A 16,377-nucleotide genomic window follows, 5' to 3' on the forward strand; every position below is an offset into this window, starting at 1 on the left:
GTTTTGGGGGGGGTTATTTGTTTTTTTTGGGGGGTTATTGGGTTTTGGGGGGGGGTATTTGGTTTTGGGGGGGGTTGTTTGGTTTTGGGGAGGGTATTTGGTCGGGGGGGGGTTATTGGGTTTTGGGGGGGTTATTGGGTTTTGGGGGGGTTATTGGGTTTTGGGGGGGGGTTATTTGGGTTTGGGGGGGGTTATTTGGTTTGGGGGGGGTTATTGGGTTTTGGGGGGGGGTTATTTGGTTTTGGGGGGGTTGTTTGGTTGGGGGGGGGGTTGGCAGAAGGATGCTGCCCCCCCCCAAAAAAAAACCGGGCACGGGGCTGTGAGTCAGCAGCGGGCACCCGGCCACGGGCACGGGGCCAGGGGAGCTGCGGCTGCCTTCCCACGGGGGGGGCACCCCGTTCCCACGGCCCCCCCCCCGGCCCCATAAAGAGCAGAGCTCCCCCAGGATGGGGGGGGATCCCCCAGGGGGTGGGGGTTAAGGGGGGGGGGGGGGCTGGGGGCTGACCCCTATGGTGTGGGGTAGGGGGGTGGGAGACCCCCCCCCCCAAATAAAAGAATGAAGTAAAGGGGAATAAAGGGGAAATAAAGGGGAAAAAAAAAAAGTAAAATAAATGGAAATAAAGGAAAATAAAGGGAAAAAAAGGAAAAAAAGGAAAAAAAAGGGAAAATAAAGGGAAAAAGGGAAAATAAAGGGGAAAAAAGGGAAAATAAAGGGGAAAATAAAGGGAAATAAGTAAAATAAAGGAAAATAAAGGGGAAAAAATGGGAAAATAAAGGAAAATAAAGGGGAAAAAGGGGAAAAAAGGGGAAAAAAGGGGAAAAAAGGGGAAAATGGGGGAAAATGGGGGAAAATGGGGGAAAATGGGGGAAAATGGGGGAAAATGGGGGAAAATGGGGGAAAATGGGGGAAAAAAGTAAAATAAAGGGAAAAAAGGGAAAAAAGGGAAAAAAGGGAAAATAAAGGGAAATAAGCAAAATAAAGTAAAATAAAGTAAAATAAAGGGAAAATAAAGGGAAAAAAGTAAAATAAAGTAAAATAAAGGGAAAAAAGTAAAATAAAGGAAAAAAGAGAAAGTAAAGGAAAGGAAAATAAAGTAAAATAAAGTAAAATAAAGTAAATAAAGTAAAGTAAAATAAAATAAAATAGAATAGAATAGAAGGGGTTGTGCAATAGCCCAGCTGCAGAGTGGCTCCTGAGCCCCCCCCCCCAAAAAAAAAAAAATAAAAAAATTGGGCAAGAGCTTGGCTGCAAGGGGGCTCTGCCTCCCCAAAAAAAAGCCCCTATTGCTGACCCCAAATAACCAAATAACTGCTGCCCCCCCCAAAATAATGGGATGGGGAAGGGAAGGGAAGGGAAGGGAAGGGAAGGAAAGGGAAGGGAAGGGAAGGGAAGGGAAGGGAAGGGAAGGGAAGGGAAGGGAAGGGAAGGAAGGGAAGGGAAGGGAAGGGAAGGGAAGGGAAGGGAAGGGAAGGGAAGGGAAGGGAAGGGAAGGGAAGGGAAGGGAAGGGAAGGGAAGGGAAGGGAAGGGAAGGGAAGGGAAGGGAAGGGAAGGGAAGGGAAGGGAAGGGAAGGGAAGGGAAGGGAAGGGAAGGGAAGGGAAGGGAAGGGAAGGGAAGGGAAGGGAAGGGAAGGGAAGGGAAGGGAAGGGAAGGGAAGGGAAGGGAAGGGAAGGGAAGGGAAGGGAAGGGAAGGGAAGGGAAGGGAAGGGAAGGGAAGGGACCTGCGCTCCGTGCCGTGCGTCCCCGGCGAGCTCGGCCGCCCGCCCCCAAAATCCGCCCCCTTTTATCCTCCCGAGGCGCTGCGGGTCCGCCCCGCTCCCGGCCCCGGAGCTTTCTGGAACCGCCTGGCCCTGCCCGGCCCCCCCCGACCCACCCCGGACCCCTCCGGACCCCCCCGGACCCCCCCTGACCCCCCTTTCCCTCCCCAACCTTGGTGCGCTGCGCCCCGGTGCTGCGGGGATGGGCGCAGCGCCGCGCACCCAGCGCCCCCCCCAGCCCTGGGGACCCCCCAAAACCCCCCCAAATCTCTCATCTGGCAAGGGGGTGACCCCCCCCCAGCACCCTGCACCCCCCCCAAGACACAGGGGGAAACTGAGGCACGACCCCACGCAGCCCCCCCCTCCTCCTCCAGGACACCCTAAGGGCGTGCGCCCACCCAAAAAAAGGACCCCCCCCGCTTGGGATACGCCCCCCCCCCCAAAACCCCCCCCCCCCCCCATTAAGTGTGATGCTGATTTGGGGCTGGGAGTAGGGGGGGGTCCCGCAGAGCATCCCCTGTGATGCCCGGGGGGGGTCCCCAAGGGGTGGGCGTTATGGGGGGGGGGGAAACGAGGACCCCCCCCCCCCCCCAGGCCTTGGAGCCCCCCCCCCACTGCTCCTGGGGGTCCCCTCTGGGTGCCAAAAGGGACCGGGGGGGGGGGGGGGGGGCACAGGGGGGGGGGGCGCAGCGCCAAGGAGCCCCCGGAGCCCAGCTCGGGACGAGGGGAAAATGGGGCTGGGGGGGGGCTCGGGGACAGAAACCGGAGCTCGGGGCCGCCCCCCCCTCGCTGTAAGCCCCCTCCCCTCGCTGTAAGCCCCCCCCCCAGCTCCCGGAACAGACGCAACGAGGGCGATGCTCGCAGCGCCCGGCAGGGGAAGTGGGGAGGAAATCGGCGGGACCCAGCGGTGAGGCCCCCTCGGCACAGCGGTGAGCCCCCCTTGGCACCCCCAAAAATCCCCTTTGGCACCCCAAAAGTCCCCTTTGGCACCCCCCTAAGTCCCTTTGGCACCCCCAAAAGTCCCCTTTGCACAGCGGCGAGCCCCCTTGGAGCACCCCTAAGTCCCTTTGGCACCCCCAAAAATCCCTTTAGCACCCTCAAAAGTCCCCTTTGGCACAGCGGTGCACCCCCTTGGCACCCCCTAAGCCCCCTTTGCTCCCCCCAAGCCCCCTTGGCACCCCCCTAAACCCCTTTGGCACCCCTTAAGTCCCCTTTGGCACCCCCCTAAGTCCCTTTGGCACCCCCAAGCCCTCTTGGCACCCCCAAAAGTCCCCTTGGCACCCCCTAAGTCCTGTTTGGCACCCCCAAAAGTCCCCTTTGCACATTGGTGATCCCCTTAGGCACCCCCCTAAGTCCTTTTGGCACCCCCTAAGCCCCCTTTGGCACCCCCTAAACCCCTTTGGCACCCCCCTACACCCCCTTTGCCCCCCCCACCCAAGCCACCAGCAGCACCTTTGGGTGCGCAGCTGCGCTCTGCCAGCCCCCCGCAGGCACCACCGGGCTCCCACCTCCTCGCAGCCCCCCTGTGAGCTCCTGGGGGGGTCTCGTTTGGGGTGCAGCACCCCTGGGGCCCCCCCTTAATGCTCTGCTTCCCTCCCCCCCCCCCAGCCCCCGGCAGCAGCTTGGTGCCAGGAAGAGGAGGGGACGCCGTGACCCGGCTGCCATCTTCCAGCCTGGGGGAGGAGGACAAAACGCCACCTTCCTCCCAAAAAGCCACCTTCCTCCTCCTCCCCGGGGCTCCGAGCCAGCTTTTAACCCTTCTGCTGCCCTCCCCCGTGCTGTATTTTTCGGAGCTAAACCTTTCCCTTGGAAGCAGCCCCCTCCCCGAATCCCCCCCCGCCCGGCCGAGAGGAAGGAGAGCCCCCCTCCCCGGCGGCGCATCCCGGCCCCCAGCCTCATCATGCGGATTTTTGAGACCATGGAGCTGCTGGACGGGAGCAAAGAGAGGTGGAGGGAGGAATTCCCAGCCCTGTGGGCGAGATCCGAGCTGGACTGCGGGCTGGTGGAGGGGGAGGTGGAGGTGAGGACCACGGGGCCGGTGCCCTTCCAAACCCAGAAGCCCTTCTCCAGGCACGCGGAGGAGGTGGTGGCCTCCATCCTGCAGGAGATGCTGGACGCCGGCGTGGTGCTGAGGGGCACGTCCTCCTCCAACAGCCCCCTCTGGCTGGACAGGGGAGGCCCCGAGGAGGTTTGGAGGCTGACGCTCAACTGCGACGCCCTCAACAAGGTCACCGCCGGCGTGGCCACCGAGTCCCTATCCAAAACCCGGGCGGTGACGGCGCTGAGCCCTCGCAGCAGGTTCTTCTCGGTGGTCGACCTGGCTCGCTGCTCCTTCGCCATCCCCTTGGCGCCTTCCTGCAGGCCTCTCTTTGCCTTCACTTTCCGGGGCCGGCAGTACCTCTTCGCCCGGCTTCCCCCTCGTTTCCGCGGCACCACCAGCATCGTGCACCGCCGGGTGGCCCAAATGCTCTCCCGCCTGCCCCCGGCGGACCAGGGCTGGGTTTCCTCCTACACCGACGACATTATCATCGCCGGCAGGACCCGAAAAGAGGCAGAAGCCCGCACCAAGAGGGTCCTGGGGCTGATCCAGAGCACGGGCTTCAAAGCCAAGCTGCACAAGGCTCAGCTGGTGCAGCCCGCGGTGGATTACCTGGGCATGACGCTGACGGCCCGCGGGCGCGAGATCACGGAGAGCAATTTGGAGCTGGTCAGGGCCCTGTCGTGTCCCCGAGACCTGCGCCAGCTCCGGCAGCTGCTGGGGTGGCTGAGCTCCCTGCAGGAGCACGTGGAGGGCTTCAAGGAGCTGGTGGAGCCGCTGCAGAGGCTGACGAGGAAGGAGGAGGAGTGGCTGTGGGGTCCGGAGCAGCGGCGGGCGCTGAGCCGCCTGCAGCGCGCCCTCCTCGCCGCCCCTGCCCTGCGCTTCCCGGAGACATCCGAGCCCTTCGTCATCAGGCTGAGGGTCAGCCAGGGGGCTGCGGGGGCCGCCTTGCTGCAGGAGGACGAGAGGGGGATGCTGGTGCCCGTCAGCTTCAGCTCCTGGCTCCTGAAGGCCCACGAGGTGCCCTATTCCCCCGGGGAGAAGGGGTGCCTGGCGGCGCTCTGGGCGCTGAAGGCTTTCGAGGAGTTCATCGGGCCGGCCCCCGTGGTGATCCAAATGCCCCATTCCCCTTGGAAGTACCTCCTTTGGGGCGAAACCAGGAGTTTCTGCTGGCCCAGCCCGGCCCCAGAGGACTGGACCTTGCTGCTGGTCAACAGGGGGGAAAAGAGGGCGCAGCCCAACGGGGGGCACCCCCTTTATGGCTCACCCGTGCCCCCCGCGCCCGCCCTGGTGCTGCTGCCACCCCGCACGCCCCCGGGCAACGTCTGGTTCACGGCAGGCAGGGTGCAGGGCCCGGGAGGGCCGCCCTCCTTGGGTTTTGCAGCAGCCAACCTGGCCGAACGCTGGCTGCTGGGGCTGGCGAAGGGGATTTCGGCGCCCGGCGCGGAGCTGGAGGCGATTTGGGAGCTGCTGCGGCGCCACTGCAGCTCCCTGCCCCTCTACGTGTACGCCAGCTCCGAGGCGCTGGTGAAAAGGCTGCGAGGGGAGGCTGAGGAGCCGGGCAGGGGGCCGGGGGCGAGCGGCGAGGAGGAGCTGTGGCTCCACGTCCTGCGCTGGGCGCGCGCCAACCCGGGGGTGCTGCACCTGAGGCACGCCGGGGACGGAGAGGAGGCGGAGTGGAGCCAGAAAGTGGCCAAAAGGGCTGGGAGGATCCCCGAGGGGGTCAAAAGCACGAAGCACCGGCAGAACTGGGAGCCCTCGAAGGACGAGAAGCAGGAAATAATTGCCCGGTGCCATCGGGGGCACAAGGGGGTGCGGGAGACCCTGGCCGGGGTGCGGCAGCTGGCTAGCTGGGAAGGGGACGGCGAGGAGGTGAGCCGCTGGGTGCGGAGCTGCCCCCGCTGTGCCGGGGACGAGGGGGAGGCAGGGATCTCGCCTCCCCAACGCCCCGCAGGGCCGTGGGCCTGCCTGCAGCTCGGCTTCATCCAGGGGCTGCCCCCCAACGAGGAGGGGCTGCGCTGCTTGCTGGTGGCGGTGGACGAAGCCTCGCGCTGGCCGCTCGCCTTCCCCATGCGCCAAGCCTCGGCGGAGGAGGCTGCCCGGATCCTCGGGGAGCAAATTTGGGAACCCTACGGCACCCCCCGCGCCGTCGGCTGCCAGCAGGGCTCAGCCTTCCTGCGGGAAGCCCTGCAGCGGAGCCTGGGGGCTACGGCCGCCCTGCAGCCCCCCCAAAAATCCCTGGCGCCCGTCGTGGGCAGCCTGCAGCGCCTGGCGCAGGGCGCGGGCAAGAGCTGGGCGAGGAGGCTGCCGCTCATCCTGGCGGCCGTGCGCTCCCTGCACGTCGTGGGGGAGGCTCTGGGCCCCCACCAGATCATCCCCAATTTCCCCCTGGAGCTGCGGCTCAGCCCCTGCGAGGGCGAGGGGGCGCCGGGCCCCTCGGAGCCCTTCCTGCCCTGGTTGGCGAGGCTGCGCCAGGACGGGGGCACCTACGGGCAAAGGTGGGCAGGGGGGAGGCTGGGGGGCAGCGGGGGGGGAATTGGGGCAGGGGGTGGGTGCTAAGGGGAGGGGGGGGGCTCGGGGTGGCTGCTCAAGGGCCGTGCGCAATGGGGGGGGGGAGAAAAAAGGGAGGAGGGGGCGGCCGAAGAGGTGCAGGGGCACGGAGAGGACCCCAAAAGGAGGCAGAGATGGGGAGTTGGGCGGGGGGGGGAGAGGAATTTGGGGAGGGGGGGAGAAAAGGGTGTAAAGGGGCTGGGTGGGTGGGAAATGGGGCCTGTCGGTGCTGTCTGTCCTATTCTGTGAATTTCTTATTAAATCTTTTCTTATTAAATCTTTTCTTATAAAATCTTTTATTCTGTGGGTTTTTTATTAAATCTTTTCCGCGCATTCGTCCTCTGTCCCGTCGGTGTGTGGTGTGAGGGGTTTGGGGCTGGGGGCACCCCCCCCAAAATCATCCAGGGGTGGGCATCCCCCCCGATACTGGTGCCGGGGGCTGGGGTCTTTCACCTCCAGCCACCCGATTTGGGGGGAAAACGGTGCCTGCCCCCCCCAAAAAAAAGCTCCCGTGGTTGGAGAGGGGCCGTGGGGCGCAGCACGGAGCGGGTCGGCGGTGGAAAAAGCTGCGCCAAAAAGAGGAGGAATCGGGCAAATCGGCCACCCTGGAGCCGTGCCACCAGCCGTGAGTCATCAGGGACGGCCCGAGGGCACGCGGGGGAGCTGCGGAAGGCAGCAAAAAGGCCCCAAAATGGGGCCGGGGAGGAGTGACGGCCTTGAAATGCCTTGGGATGTGGGATGGGGACGGCCGGGAGTCCCAGGGGGGAGGAGGCGGGCAGGTGCTGGGAGGAGTGGGGGGAGAGATTGCAGAAAAGGAAGGAAAATGGCAGAAAAAGGGGAAAATGCCACGTGGGGAAACAGCCCCTGCCCCCCCCCAGCCACAACCACGGCCCCAAAGCAGGCCCCAGCCCCAAAACCCCTCAGACCCCAAACCCCAGCTCCCCAGCGCCCTGGCCCAGGCACACGGCTTCAACCCCCAAATCCCTGACCCTGACCCCGAGGAGCAGGACCCCGGCCCCACCCCAGGACCCAACCCCAAGGCTCCGGACCCCCAGCACCACAGGGTGCAGCCCCCAAAGTGTCCCCCAGCATCTCCCCAACCCCGCAGCATCCCTCCCCTTGGCTTGGCACTGTGTGGCACAGCTTGGCACGGCTTGGCACAGCTTGGCACAGCTTGGCACGGCTTGGCACAGCTTGGCACAACTTGGCACGGCTTGGCATGGTTTGGCATGGCTCGGCACGGCTCGGCACAGCTTGGCACGGTTTGGCACAGCTTGGCACGGCTTGGCACAGCTTGGCACAGTTTGGCACGGCTTGGCACAGCTCGGCACGGCTCGGCACAGCTTGGCACAGCTCGGCACACCTTGGCACAGTGTGGCACAGCTTGGCACGGCTTGGCACAGCTTGGCACAGTGTGGCACAGCTTGGCACAGCTTGGCACAGCTTGGCACGGCTCGGCACACCTTGGCACAGTGTGGCACAGCTTGGCACAGCTTGGCACAGTGTGGCACAGCTTGGCACAACTTGGCACGGTTTGTCACAGCTTGGCACGGCTTGGCACAGCTTGGCACGGCTTGGCACAGCTTGGCACGGCTTGGCACAGTTTGGCACAGTTTGGCACGGCTCGGCACGGCTCGGCATGGCTCGGCATGGCTCGGCACGGCTCGGCACAGCTTGGCATGGTTTGGCACAGCTTGGCACAACTTGGCACGGTTTGGCACGGTTCGGAATGGCTCGGCACGGCTCGGCACAGTTCGGCACAGAGTGGCACAGCTCGGCACAGCTTGGCACAGCTTGGCACAGTTTGGCACGGCTTGGCACAGCTTGGCACAGCTCGGCACAGCTCAGCACGGCTCGGCACAGCAGTCAGGCAGACATTTGGTAGTCATTAGGGCCGGAGGGAAGGAGGGAAGGAGGGAGGGAAGGAAGGAGGGAGCAGCCCCTCGCGCTCCGCTGGACGCCGCCCAAGCCCGGCCGCGCTTCCCGCTCCCCATCCCGCTCACCCATGGGGGAAAAAGGGGTCCTGGGGGCTTCCCCCCGCCCACGGGGATCCTTTTGAGGGGTTCCCAAAATTTTCTGGCCCACCTTGGGGGAGCGAGGGGCCGGGGGAGCCCGGCAGCCCCGGCCATGCTGGCCGGCACGGCGCGACGGGGAGCGGGGCGCTGAGGCCTGGGGTGGCAACGGGGTTGGGGTCACCACGTCCCCGCTGCTGGCCGGGAGGTTTTGGGGTGATGAGAGGTGAGTTGGGGTCGTACGAGGGGGCCGGGGGCTTTTTTTTTGGGGGGGGGGATGGAAGGAGAGGGGTGAGGGTGGTGGTAGAGGGGCTGGAGGGGGTGGCGGTGGCCGAGCGCGGGTCCCCGGCACGGTGCCCAAAATCGGGGGCGCCCATGGGGTGCCCAAAACCGGGGGGCTTTTTCCCACCCTTCTTTTCCCACCCTATGGGCAGCTTTTTCTATGGGGTGGGCTCAGCCCCGCTCCGAGACCCCCCCCCAAAAAAACAATAGGGGGGGGGGGGCTTCCAATGCACACCTCCTCCTCCCAACCCAACGGCTGCCTCCGCCGCTCGTTCCCGGGGCGGAAAAAGCCAAAATTTGGGACAGCTGAAAACTGACAGGCCCGGGAGGGGGCCCCCCCCCCTATTCCCCCCCCCCCCCATCCCAGGTGCCGCCCCGGGTTTCCGTGGGGGCGGCGGGGTTTATAAGCGGGGGACGCTGGCGGTGCCAGCACTCCGGCCATGGGACGCGGCCCCTCGCGGCCCCCCCGGCGTGGAAAGCACGGAGCAGCCCCCACTTCTACCCCCGGCACCTGGAGAAGGTCGGGGGGGGGCAAATTTTTGGGGTGTGGGGGGGGTGCAGCCCCCTCCTGGGTCGTGGCGCGCTCGCCCGGTGCCCCCCAAGGGGGGATTCACGGTGTTGGGCACTGCTGCTGGTTGGGGGGGGGGGTCCTGGGCTCCGTGCCCCCCCCCCCCCATATTGGTGTGCTCTGTCCTGGCAGAATGGGGGGGGGTCTGGAATCAGCTGAGGGCTCGGGGGGGGCTTTGTTTGCTTTTTTTTAGTGATTATTTTGCTTTTTTTTTAACGGTGAAGCAGCTTGGGGAGATGGGGGGGGCCCTTCATAGAGCCGGCTGCTCCTGGGAGAGGATGGGGTGGGGGCACGGGGTGGGGGCACAGGGGGTGGGGACATGGAATTGGGGCACGGGATGGGGACACAGGGTGGGGGCACAAGGGTTGGGGGCACAGGGGATGGGGACATGGGGTGGGGGGCACAGGGGATGGGGACACAGGGATGGGGACATGGAATAGGGGCACAGAGGATGGGGGACAGGGGATGGGGGCACAGGGGATGGGGACATGAAATTGGGGCACAGAGGATGGGGACGCAGGGGATGGGGACACCTGACCCATGGGGCCACCTCCCCTTCCAGCAGAGGCCCTGGTGGCAGCAGCAGCAGCGGAGGAGGAAGAGGAGGAAGAGGAGGAGGAGGAGGAGGAGGAGGAGGAGATGCCGTCCTTCCGCACCACCGGTGAGCGCCGAGACCGCCCCGTTGCCGCCCCCCCCTCCCCAATTTTCCACGGGGGTGGGCAGCAGCAGGGCCTGATCCTAAACCCTCCACCCGGCAGGGAGCAGCTGCAGCCGCTGCCAGAGGGACCTGTCCCTGCAGACGGCCGTCAAAATCCTCTACGTCTTCTCCATCCTCCTCATCGTGGCCGTCACTGTGCTGGCCACCCTGGGTGAGCACAAGCAGAGATGGGGGGGGGCTCCATTTTTCCCCTTTTTTCCCCCTTTTTTCCCCCTTTCTTTTCCTACCGGGATGCGCGAGCATCCCTCCGACACAAGGCTTGGTGCGGGATGGGGTGAAACGACCCCAAATCCCCCAGTTTTCCCCCCAACCCCATGGTCTTCGCTGCCTTTTGGCCCTCCTGCTGCCCGAGGTTGATGCGTGGAGTCGGGGGGGGGACCTGGTGGAGCGCGGGGGGCTTTGCCCTACAGGGCACCCATGGCTTTTCGGGGGGACCTGTGGCTTTGAGGGTGGTCCCGTGCCCCCCGTGAGGGGCTGCAAAGCCTTGGTAGGTTCTGGTGGGGGTCCCAAAGGCTTTGGGGTGGGAGGTGGGGGCATTTGGGGTTGTTCCCGGCGCCCCCCCGGCCCCTCAGCTCATCGCCCCCGCAGTCTTCAGGAGGGTCGACACCATCGCGGGCGGCATCAGCTCGGCGCAGGCGTCCTACGAGGAGAGGCTCCTGGCCATCCAGGGGGAGCTGCAGGGGCTGGGTGAGTCCGTCACGGAGCTCCAGGGGCTGGGTGGGCTTCAACGGGGTGGTCTGCGGGTGCTGGTGGGCTAAGGGTCTCGGTGGGGAGGTCTATGGGTCATGGCGGTGGGCTATGGACCTAAACTGGGAGGTCTGTGGGTGCTGGTGGTGGGTGGTGGGCTTCAACGGGGAGGTCTGTGGGTCCTGGTGGTGGGCTGAGGGTCTTGGTGGGGAGGTCGGTGGGTGCTGGTGGTGGGCTTAGGGCCTCAGGGTGAAGGGTTGTGGGTCATGGTGGTGGGCTTAGGGTCTCAGTTTGGAGGTCTGTAGGTGCTGGTGGTGGGTGGTGGTCCTCAACTGGGAGGTCTGTGGGTGCTGGTGGGCTAAGGGCCTTGGGGTGGTGGTCTGTGGGTCATGGTGGTGGGCTAAGGGCCTTGGGGTGGAGGGTTGTGGGTCATGGTGGTGGGTTGAGGGCCTCAATTTGGAGGTCTGTGGGTGCTGGAGGTGGGTGGTGGGCTTCAACTTGGAGATCTGTGGGTCATAGTGGTGGGCTAAGGGTGGTGGTCCTCGAGGTGGTGGTCTGTGGGTCATGGTGGTGGGCTAAGGGTCTCGGTGGAGAGGTCTATGGGTCCTGGAGATGAGCTAAGGGTACCTCAATTTGGAGGTTTTTGGGTGCTGGAGGTGGGTGGTGGGTTTCAACTTGGTGGTCTGTAGGTCCCAGTGGTGGGCTAAGGGCCTTGGGGTGGAGGGTTGTGGGTCATGGTGGTGGGTTGAGGGCCTCAGTTTGGAGGTCTGTGGGTTCTGGTGGTGGGTTATGAGCCTCAACTGGGAGGTTTATGGGTCCTGGAGGTGGGCTGAGGGCCTCAATTTGGAGGTCTGTGGGTGCTGGTGGTGGGTTATGAACCTCAACTGGGAGGTTTATGGGTTCTGGAGGTGGGCTGAGGGCCTCAATTTGGAGGTCTGTAGGTGCTGGTGGTGGGTGGTGGTCCTCAACTGGGAGGTCTGTGGGTGCTGGTGGTGGGCTATGGACCTCAACTGGGAGGTCTGTGGGTCATGGTGGTGGACTAAGGGTGGTGGTCCTCAAGGTGGAGGTCTTTGGGTGCTGGTGGGCCAAGGGCCTCGGGGGTGGTGGTCTGTGGGTCCTGGTGGTGGGCGGTGGGCTTCAACTTGGAGATCTGTGAGTTCTGGTGGTGGGCGGTGGTCCGAGTCCCCCCTCCACCCTTCCCCCAGATGAGAAGACCTCAGCGAACTGCTCCCAGTGCCACCAACCAGCCCAACTGGGCCAGGAGCTCGCCAAGCTCCGGGACGAACTGGAAGCCGTGCGGCACACCCTGACAGCCCAGGAGACCCTCTTGGACAACACCTCCCGTGCCCACCACCTCCTGGCCTCCTCGGGCCAGCAACTGGGAGCCGAACTGGCCGGCTGCTGGGCGGCTACCGGGCAACTCAACCGGACTTTGGGCCAGCTCTGGGCGAGGGCCGGGGGCTGGCGGGAGGCGGCCGAGGGGCTGCGGGGGTCACTGCGGGAGCTGGTTGAGGAGAGGCTTGAGGCGATGGCGGCCCTGCAGCGCCTCAACGCCAGCTTGGGGCAGAGCTGGGGGAGGCTGCGAGCCGCCGAGAGGAGGGCGGAGGAGGAGAAGGAGGCCCTGGAGGAGCTGGAGGCCGGCTGGCACAACCACACGCGGCTCCTGGGGGGGCTTCGGGCGGCCGCCGCCGAGACGGGGGAGGCGGTGAAGGGGCTGCGGGGCAGCCTGGGGGCGGCGGGGCGGCGGGCGGGGGAGAACGCGGAGAGCATGCACGAGCTGGTGCTGCAGGTGATGGGGCTGCAGCTGCAGCTGGACAACGTCTCCTCCTCGCTGGACGAGCAGCGGGAGAACCTGGGCGACCTGCGGTACCACGGCCGCTACGGGCAGAAGCGGGCGGCCGAGCGCTTCCAGGCGCTGGAGGGGAGGTTGGAAGCCCAGCGGCTGGAGCTGGCCACCATCGTGGCCAACGTCAACGCCACCGACGGGCACGTCCACGGCATGCTGCGCTACCTGGACGACGTGCGGCTCTCCTGCACCCTGGGCTTCCACGCCCAAGCCGAGGAGCTCGACTACCTCAACAAATCCCTCGGCCGTGCTTTAGGGGAGGCCGAGGGGCTGAGGGAACGTTTCGGTTTCCTGAGCGCCCGGCTGGATTTCGACGTCCGCAACCTCTCCGCGCTGCTGGAGGAGATGAAGGCGGTGGACGCGCGGCACGGGGAGGCCCTGAGGAACGTCACCGTCCTGCGAGGTGAGGGCGGCCGCCGAAATTTCGGCAGCTCCCCGCCGCGCCGCAACCGTTGGGGTGGCCCGAAAGGTTACCCGAATATCCAGCTCGTGGAGCACGGAGGTGTCTTGGGGACGGAGCTGCGTGGACCCCTCAGCTCAGCCCTTTGGAGGGCTCTCCCCCTGGGGCTTTGGGCTGAAAAAGGGGGATTTTGCTCCAGAAAAAAGCAATTACGGTGCCCCCAGACCCTGAAGACTGCAGGAAGGGGGGAGAGGGGGCTCTGCGTGCTCGGGGGTGCCCCACACAGAGAACCAGGAGCCAAAACAGCTCTGGTTTTAACCAAAACCCCCCAAAACCCCCGCGGGCACCCCCCAGGCTCACCGCCCCGGGACGCCTCACCCCGATCTTCGCACTCACCCCCTTCCTCTTCCTCCCACAGGTATACCGGGACCCCCAGGCCCCCGCGGCCCTAAAGGCGACGTGGGCACCAAGGGTGCTGCGGGAAGCAGAGGAGAGAAGGGCGACGCCGGCAGTTTGGGGTCACCGGGCCCCCCCGGCACCCCCGGCACCCCGGGCCCCCCCGGTCCCCAAGGAGAAAGGGGACCCTTGGGTGCCAAGGGTTTCCCCGGCCTCAAGGGCGCCAAGGGCAGTTTTGGGTTTTCCGGCTCCGAGGGACAAACGGGACCCCGAGGAGACCCGGGACCCCCAGGACCCGAGGGGGGGCCGGGGCCCGAGGGCCCCCCAGGTCCTCAGGGCAAACCGGGGCTCCCCGGCCCCCCCGGGGCTGTGGGGCGGATCGGCCCCACAGGACCCAAAGGTGACCCTGGTTTACGGGGTCTCCCGGGACCACCGGGTCCCCCCGGCCCCCCTGGCCCATGAGCCCCAAAAGCAACCCCAAAAGCATCCCCCCCGCTGCCAGCCCCAAGGGACAGGGCAGGAAGGACCCCTTTGAGGTGTGTGGGGGGGTCCGGACCCCCCCAACCCTATAAAATTTTGGGGTGCTGTGGGGCTGGCCCCTGGCTCTTGGGCAGGGAGGGCGACGAGCCCATGGGGTCCCGCGGGACGAGGCCCTATAGGGTCTGGGGTGCAGCTGGTTTGTGCCCCCCCCTTTTTCCCCAGATGCTGCCCCCCCCCCCCAGCCCCTCGCTTTGTACTCGTGGCACAATAAAAACCCCAAAGGGACCCACGGCTCCTGCCTCCTGGGGGGGGGGTTGGGGGGTTTTGGGGGGGTTTTGGGGTTTCCTGGTGCTGGTATGGGGCAGGAGGGGCAGGGGCAGCGCTTTGCTGGGGATTTGGGGTGGGGGCGGCAGGCCCCGTGGGGTGATTGGGATCCTCGCCCCGTCCTACAGCTTGGCTGGAGCTGGAGGGGGGGGAGAAACCCCCTGTGTAGCCCCCCCGGTGCTGCTGGGCTGGGGATTATCAGGGGGATACCCCAAACCCTAAACCTTAAGCCCCAAACCCTAAACCCTAAACCCCAAATCCCAAACCCTAAACCCTAAACCCCAAATCCCAAACCTTAAACCCCAAAACCTAAACCCCAAACCCCAAATCCCAAACCCTAAACCCCAAATCCCAAACCCTTAGCCCTAAACCCCAAACCCTAAATCCCAAACCCTAAACCCCAAACCCCAAACTCTAAACCTCAAACCCTTAACCCTAAACCCCAAACCCCGAACTCTAAACCCCAAACCCCAAATCCTAAACCCCAAACTCTAAACCCCAAACCCTAAACCCCAAACCCCAAATCCCAAAACCTAGACCCCAAACCCTAAACCCCAAATCCCAAACCCTAAACCCCAAACCCTGAACTCCAAATCCCAAACCCTTAGCCCTAAACCCCAAACCCTAATCCCCAAACTCTAAACCCCAAACCAGGGGGGCCCCAGGTACCCGATTTGGGGCCGCGGTGCCAAAAGCAATGGGGCACTGGGGGAAGGAGCCAGCCCCAAATTGGGATCTGCCAGGGATCCCCTCCCTGAGGTGCCAGAGTAAAGAAAAATCCCATAAAGGTCACGCACAGCCCTGCCCCGCTGCCTGCTTGGGGAATTGGGATTTGGTACCCACGGCCCGCCCCCATCCCCATTCCTGTTCCCATCTCCATCCCATCCCAATCCCCATCCCCATCCCATTCCCCATCCCCACCCCATTATCTCCCCATCCCCATCCCATCCCAGTCCCCATTCCCACCCCATTGTGACCCTATTTCCATCCCATCCCCATCCCAAATCCCCATCCCCATCCCATATCCCCATCCCCATCCCAAATTCCCATCCCAAATCCCCATCCCATATCCCCATCCCATCTCATATCCCCATCCCATCCCAAATCCCCATCCCCATCCCAAATCCCCATCCCCATCCCATCCCACTCCCCATTCCCACCCCATTCTGACCCCATTTCCACCCCCATCCCCATCCCACCCCATATCCCAATCCCACCCCATCCCCGTGCCCCCCCGCTGGCCCCGCTGCGGTGTTTGTTGCTGTTGGCACGCCGTTTTCCTGTTTTCCTCCCCAAAACGACGCCTGCAGAGCTGCGGGGCTGCTCGGTGCCAGGTGGGGGGGCACAAACACCAACCCTACTGCCCCCACAGGGGGTTAGGGTGAGGGTGCTTTTGGGGCGCAGAGCAAAATACCCCAAAAACCTGCCCCGTGCTATTTGGGGACGTGCAGACCCCAAAGAGCAACGCCCAGAGGGACGGGGACATGCAGACCCCAAATGGGGATGCCCAGGGGATGGGGACACACAGAGCAGACCCCAAATAATGATGTCCAGGTGAACAGGGACATGCAGACCCCAAATAGGGATGTCCAGGGGGATGGGGACACTCAGACCCCAAACAAGGATGTAAAAGGGGATGGGGACACGCAGACCCCAAATGGTGATGTAAAAGGGTGGGAACACACAGACCCCAAATTGGGATGCCCAGAGGGACAGGGACACGCAGACCCCAAATGGGATGCTCAGGGGGATGGGGACACCCCCTTCCCCAAACAGTGATGCCCAGATCCCAAACGCAGATCCCAAATAGTGGTGCACAAGGGGATGGGGACGCAGAGACCCCGAACAGGGATGTGCAGTGGGATAGGGACACACAGACCCCAAATAGCAATTCCCAAAGGGACAGGGACACGCAGACCCCAAATGGTGACACCCAGGGGGACGGGGACACGCAGACCCCAAATGGGGATGCCCAGGGGGACAGGGACATGCAGACCCCAAATGGGGTTGCACAAGGGGATGGGGACACTTAGACCCCAAACAGTGATGTAAAAGGGGATGGGGACACACAGACCCCAAAAGGTGATGCCCAGAAGGACGGGGACACACAGACCCCAAACAGTGATGCACAGTGGGATGGGGACACGCAGACCCCAAAGAGCAATTCCCAAAGGGACAGGGACACGCAGACCCCAAACGGTGACACCCAAGGGGACGGGGACACGCAGACCCCAAAAGGTGCCGTCCCGGGGCCGTTTCCCAGCGCGGAAACCCCGAGCACAGCGCAGGCAGGGCCAAGCACAACAGGCAGCAGCTGCA

The 16,377-nt window shown here is 64.4% G+C and overlaps 1 protein-coding gene across 1 annotated transcript; it reads left to right on the forward strand.

The window, feature by feature from the left end:
- The first annotated feature begins 9,822 nt into the window (after positions 1-9,822).
- Positions 9,823-13,898, forward strand: SCARA3 (scavenger receptor class A member 3). Its single transcript, XM_084283707.1, has 5 exons — positions 9,823-9,868; positions 9,966-10,076; positions 10,514-10,612; positions 11,818-12,861; positions 13,277-13,898. Exons 1-5 carry the CDS (start codon positions 9,847-9,849, stop codon positions 13,714-13,716), a joined length of 1,716 nt encoding a protein of 571 aa, XP_084139833.1. The 5' UTR covers positions 9,823-9,846; the 3' UTR covers positions 13,717-13,898.
- The last annotated feature ends 2,479 nt before the right edge of the window (positions 13,899-16,377 follow it).

Source organism: Netta rufina, assembly GCF_964035555.1.
Source record: "Netta rufina genome assembly, chromosome: 3".
Taxonomy (NCBI): domain Eukaryota; kingdom Metazoa; phylum Chordata; class Aves; order Anseriformes; family Anatidae; genus Netta; species Netta rufina.

Bases quoted from the DNA above. Each gene is read 5' to 3' on its own strand.
- SCARA3 (XM_084283707.1), top strand. From the start codon at position 9,847: ATGCCGTCCTTCCGCACCACCG. The intron at 9,869-9,965 runs GTGAGCGCCGAG...TCCACCCGGCAG, and splicing joins GCCGTCCTTCCGCACCACCG to GGAGCAGCTGCAGCCGCTGC. The intron at 12,862-13,276 runs GTGAGGGCGGCC...TTCCTCCCACAG, and splicing joins GAACGTCACCGTCCTGCGAG to GTATACCGGGACCCCCAGGC.